Source organism: Solanum stenotomum, chromosome 6 (genome assembly GCF_019186545.1).
Source record: "Solanum stenotomum isolate F172 chromosome 6, ASM1918654v1, whole genome shotgun sequence".
NCBI lineage: Eukaryota > Viridiplantae > Streptophyta > Magnoliopsida > Solanales > Solanaceae > Solanum > Solanum stenotomum.
This window is the reverse complement of record NC_064287.1, coordinates 8,855,659-8,861,472: the sequence shown is the minus strand read 5'-3', so window position 1 is coordinate 8,861,472 and position 5,814 is coordinate 8,855,659. Positions and strand designations below refer to the sequence as shown.

Sequence of the window (5,814 nt, the reverse complement as noted above, 5' to 3'; positions counted from 1 at the left end):
TGTATTTGTTCAATTTTATTCAAGTTTAAGTATATATTGTGGGAATCCAAAGTTGGAGTGCATAGATATCAGCTGAAGCCAAGTTGAATGGTATATTTATGTATTATGCCTTATTTTTTGTGAACGCTAGTAGTATTGTAGCTAATTTATGAGTATTGCAAGGCTAATTCCTCATGAAATCGGAAATCATGTTAATTTGGTAGAGTTATCCATGGAGGTAAACTAGATTACCGGCCCTGTCCCGATATCCATATTCAATATTTCCTCCCTGCAATATTTATCACTAGCAATTAACAATCTCAACGGATCCCTACCATGGGATATTGGCAACTTAACCAAGATACAAGTTCCACAGCTTAGTACAAATAAGCTTAGAGGTACGTATTCAAGTGATACAAATATGCTAGGTTGAATCAACTAGTTAAACTCAATGTATTTGATCTCGTTGCCAGGTGAAATACTGAAAGAGATAGGAAATCTCATTGAGCTAGAGGAATTTCATGTCGAGGAAAACAGTTTTAGTGGTTCATTTCCAACGGAGATGTTCAACGTATCAGGACTGAGAATAATGGCTCTTTCATACAATAATATATTAGCAACTCTACCATCGATCATAGATTCCGTCTCACCCAACATTAAAGAGCTTTATCTGAGCAGTTTAACCAATCTTGTTTGGACTATTCCTCAATCTATCTACAATTGTTCCAAACTTATTATTATCGAGATTTCAGATAACAAACTCACAGGCTTGATTCCCAATTCTCTTGGATATTTGCCTTGTCTACAAGTCCTAAACTTGGAGGGAAACATTTAACTAGTGATTCATTTTTAACCTTCATTACTTCCTTATCAAATTCGAGAAATTTAAAATATCTTTTTCTATCTTTGAACCCATTAAACGGCATGCTTCCGGTATCTGTAGGGAACCTTTCAACATCTCTGATAAAATTTTCCGCCAGGAGTTGCAAAATAAAAGGGCGACTTCCAAATGAAGTTGGGAACTTAAGCAGCTTATTATTCCTTGATCTTTCTGGAAAAAACTTGGTTGGATCAATTTCGACATCAATTGGAAACTTGAGAAATCTTCAGCTGTTCAACTTGAGTAACAACATACTTACATGATTTATTGGAGATAACATTTGTAAATTGCGGCATTTAGGTGAGATTTACTTAGGACAAAATCAACTTTCAGGATCTACTCCTAATTGTTTAGGGAACGTCATGTCCCTTAGAGAGATACATTTTGGTTCCAATAAATTGAGTTCTAATATACCAACAAGTTTTGGGAATCTTAAAGATTTAGTGGTTCTTGACTTATCGTCAAACAACATGGTTGGTTCTTTACCTCCAGAAATTGGAAATCTAAAGGTTGTGACAGGGATGGATCTATCAATGAATCAATTCTCAAATAGAATTCCTAGAGAAATTGGAGGATTGCAAAATTTGGAGCACCTTTCTTTGCGGCACAACAATTTACAAGGATCTATACCTGAATCAATGAGCAACATAGTAGGTTTGGAATTCCTAGACCTTTCTCATAATAATATATCGGGAATCATTCCTATGTCTATGGAGAAACTTCACTATCTCAAGTATTTCAATGTTTCTAACAACAAGTTGTATGGTGAAATTCCTTTGGGGTGTCCTTTCAAGAACCTCTCGAGTAAGTTTTTCATCCACAATGAAGCATTTTGTGGTTCTTCAAGATTTAGTGTCCCGCCATGCCCCACTTCATCAAAACACAGATCAAATAGAAAAAAATCACTACTTCTACTTCTTTTGCTAGGAATTGCACTTCTATTTGTTCCTATCACCTATGTGTTTGTATGGATATGGTCTAGAAGAGGTAAAAGAGCTCCTCAACAAGCTAATTCACTATCCACCGTAGAACGAGAAATAATTTCTTACTATGAACTGCTCCAAGCAACTAATGCGCTTAGCGAGAATAATCTGATTGGTTCCGGAGGTTTTGGCTTTGTTTACAAAGGTGTTCTTAGAAGTGGGACTGTCATTGCAGTTAAAGTGTTTAATCTGCAAATGGAAGCGGCATTCAAGAGTTTTGATATAGAATGTGAAGTTTTGCATAGCCTTCGCCATAGCAATCTTGTGAAAGTCATCACTAGTTGTTCCAACCTTGATTTTAAGGCTTTAGTGCTCGAGTATATGCCTAATGGGAGTCTTGAGAAGTATTTGTATTCGCACAACTACTTCCTAGACATTAGGCAGAGACTAAGCATAATGATAGATGTGGCATGTGCATTGGAATATCTCCACCATGGATGCTCGTTGCCCGTGATTCATTGTGACTTAAAGCCTAGTAACGTCTTGCTAGATGAGGATATGGTTGCCCACCTAAGCGACTTTGGTATTTCAAAACTACTTGGTGAAGATGAGAGTGATTTATATACTACAACCTTAGCAACATTTGGCTATATTGCACGGGGTACGTCTCTTTGTTTTTGCTAATTTGAACAATGATTTTTCCTCTTCTTTTTTCCCTTATCAAGAAAGCATATATCATCTTTAAATTAATTGTTTAACCGTAGAGTATGGAATGGATGGACTGTTGTCAATAAAATGTGGTGTCTATAGTTATGGGATCATATTACTGGAAACGTTTACTAGGAGAAAGCCTAATGAGTTTGAGGGAGATCTTAGCTTGAAGCAATGGGTGATTTATTCACTCCCCAAGGCAGTAATGGACGTTGTAGATGCCAATTTAGTAACACCAACGGATAATCGCTTACAAAAGGATCTAGATGTTGTGGAATCAATCATGAAAGTCGAATTAGATTGTTGTGCTAAATCTCCGGCAAGAAGGACAAACATGAAAGATGTTGCAGGGATACTACAGAAGATCAAGATTCAACTTCTTGCACGTTGAGCATGTTCTCGGAGTCTCTTGTTCCGAATCAATCACTTGTTTGCTGCAATTGTTTGCTAAATTGTTGGATTCATGTAAAGATTGTTTTTTTTAGAACTTGATTTGCACTTGATGTTGTTTTGAAATGCTGGTTGGTTTCAATAAGTCTCACTGTTTCCTCTTAATATTAGTGTTCCAAAATGGTGGAACATGATTTGCTTTATTGTCAATGTCTCAGATTTGCTTTATTCAATTTATCTCAAGTCTCATGGTGGCACATTCTCAATCCTATGGACAAATTCAAGCTGTGTTTTGTTGAATATATTTTTGGACTAGTTTCAAATATATATAATAAAGTAATTAGTTTACAATAAATATAACCGTGTTTTTATTTACATAAAAATAGTCAAAATACACAACAAATATATTATATATTTTGTTAAAAGGCATAGAAAGTATACACTCACTATACAATACAAATTACCTATACACGAGCTATGCACGAAATATATATTATGATACACTCAAAAAGCTGAATACAACTTAACTATACATGAAGTATACAGTGACAAATTTAATCTCGATCAACTCAAAATCACATCTAAATAGTCCCAAAGAAGAAGAAGAACCCACAATTTTAACTTAAGCTTAGAACTTTTCTCTCATGGAGTTTCTTCTTCAAGCTTTCAACTACCAAATGGTAAAGAAGCCCTTGCATGGAGTTTTTAAGATGAAATTATGCCAATGATTTGTGAAAGGTTTTCTCACATTTGAAAGGAAATCATGATTTAGATGCTTATATAGGCGTGTGTCTTATGTTACAGGATTATGAATGCATTGTTTTGAAAGAAGCTATTCTAATATGAACTTATGACTGATTGGTAGTTTTTACTTGTTGCTTACCAAGTATTTTGATGAACATTATGTCTTTTTCCGTTGGGATTTACTTAGCACCGAGATGACTTAGAGATGAATGTCTTCCTGTTAGTAGAGGTCAGGTCTCTAGAAGCAATCTCCTTGTCCCAAACTACGTGCCCTCAGAGAATTGTCTTAAATAATCTAAGCTAATGGGTCCACTTTAGCAAATAATAAATGTATGTGTTGATATACCGTGAGTTTATGGTATTTCTAATACATTTCACTTACAAGTTGTGTGTGTCTAGGGCCTTTTTGTATTGGTTTTTATGTGTTTTTATCATACTTTGCAGGAAATATGTTCAGGCGTGGAAGTAAAGAGACAGCTGAAAAAAATGCAGAAAAAGGGCATCTACGGAGGTGATCTAAGGATCGTAGGTCCATTGACGCTCCGTAGATGGTGGTTGTAGATCAGCAGGCAAGACATGAAAGGAAAATTAGGGAAATCTAACCAAGTGTGGAACCACGGTGGCCATTGATCTACGGACCGTACTGTTGATCCGTACATTGATACTGCGAGGGTTCCAGTACCTGATTTTTGAAGATTCCAAGTGTGGAGCTACAGAAGGGGATTGACGGACCGTAGATCGATCTACGGTCCATATTGCAGTTCCGTCGTTTGCTTCAGAGAAGCTGATTTTTGGAAGCTGAAATATTCTCTAAGTCCTGGCTAACGGAAGGGACTCACGGACCGTAGATCCATTGACGGTTCGTGAGTCAGTCACGTGGAATGAAGACGCGTCCCTGAACAAACTTTCCTTATTTTGTTTCCCTTTTAATTTAGAACTTGTTTTCTATAAATAGGGCATGTAAACCTCGTTTTTGGGGGTTAGACATTATTACGTTAGTTCTATTTTGTGACTTGGGAGATTATTCTTGCAAACTTAGCAATTATTAATTTCCTAAGTTCGTTTTGAAGATTTGTGTGTTGCAATTCAAGTTGAATTTCTAGGTCTATTATTCTTTTTAAGTAAGTTCATAATTCTTTCATCTATAACAATGAATTATGTTCATATGATTATGGGTAACTAAACCCCACAACTAGGGTTGTGGGAACCATGAGCGATTAACAAAGTATGAATGGTAAATAAGTAATTCTTGAATAATGTTCTGCATGCATTGATAATTCTTTCGTTTAGAAGTCTTTTTAACGAGTGCACGTGTTAGAACTCCCCTTGTTGCTACTTGCCGGACCAAAGAGGTAATCAACAAGAAAAGAATTATCAACATAGATTTAGTGTGATACTATCTAATAGGCTAATGTCGATTGGTGCAAAGTAATAACTGAGCCAAACATCAATTATGATGTCTAATATGAGGTAAAGGTAAGGGTTAGTAAATTATACACACGTAGCCGGACTAAGGTGCGGGGTGAAATTCTCTAGACGCCGGACCAAGGATTTAGAGATATCTAACTTATCACTTTGCATATATTACACTAGGAAAAGATTGTTATTATTAGGATTACTGCGTTATGAGCTTGTGGGGAACACGTATACCCTAGTTATTTCTTTCATCTCGATAACAACCAAAAATTGACTTTTGATTACCTATTACTTATTGAATTCTTACGATTTGTTTCACAAAAAAAAACCCTTTAATTACTTGTTTCTAGAAGTAATTTGACTAATTGAATATAATTGTTGGTTAAAGCAAAGTCTAAACCATTTTCCTCGTGGGATCGATCCCAACCTACAAGTTGGGTTCTTTACTTGATAACGATCGCTTATGCTTCTTTCGGGAAGTGTAATTTGGGTATATTAAATTTTGGCGCCGCTGTCGGGGAAATTTGGCTTTTAGATTTATTTTAACTACATTATTGAACGTTAGTCAAATATTTCCTAATTTTACTTTTTCTCTTTGCTTTTGTCTCTCTCAGGTTCTGACTCTAGTGTATGCCAAGTACACGAAGCGAGGGTGAACCACTTACTCCTTACGATCCAGAGTTGAACCGCACTTTGGGAAGAATGAACAATCCAGGAGATCCAATTAGTCCTATCGGAGGAAATCCAGGTGATGCAGTTGAGTTACAACAG

At 36.0% G+C, this 5,814-nt stretch overlaps 1 protein-coding gene across 1 annotated transcript; it reads left to right on the top strand.

Moving 5' to 3' along the window:
- Positions 1-1,329: 1,329 nt before the first annotated feature.
- LOC125868463 (probable LRR receptor-like serine/threonine-protein kinase At3g47570) lies at positions 1,330-2,884 on the top strand. Its single transcript, XM_049549103.1, has 2 exons — positions 1,330-2,443; positions 2,547-2,884. Exons 1-2 carry the CDS (start codon positions 1,330-1,332, stop codon positions 2,882-2,884), a joined length of 1,452 nt encoding a protein of 483 aa, XP_049405060.1.
- Positions 2,885-5,814: the final 2,930 nt, after the last annotated feature.

What these genes read in the sequence shown, in the direction of transcription:
- LOC125868463 (XM_049549103.1), top strand. Translation starts at nt 1,330, where the DNA reads ATGGTTGGTTCTTTACCTCCAGAAATTGGAAATCTAAAGGTTGTGACA. An exon ending in ATTTGGCTATATTGCACGGG is followed by an intron (nt 2,444 to 2,546) that starts GTACGTCTCTTT and finishes GTTTAACCGTAG; the next exon opens with AGTATGGAATGGATGGACTG.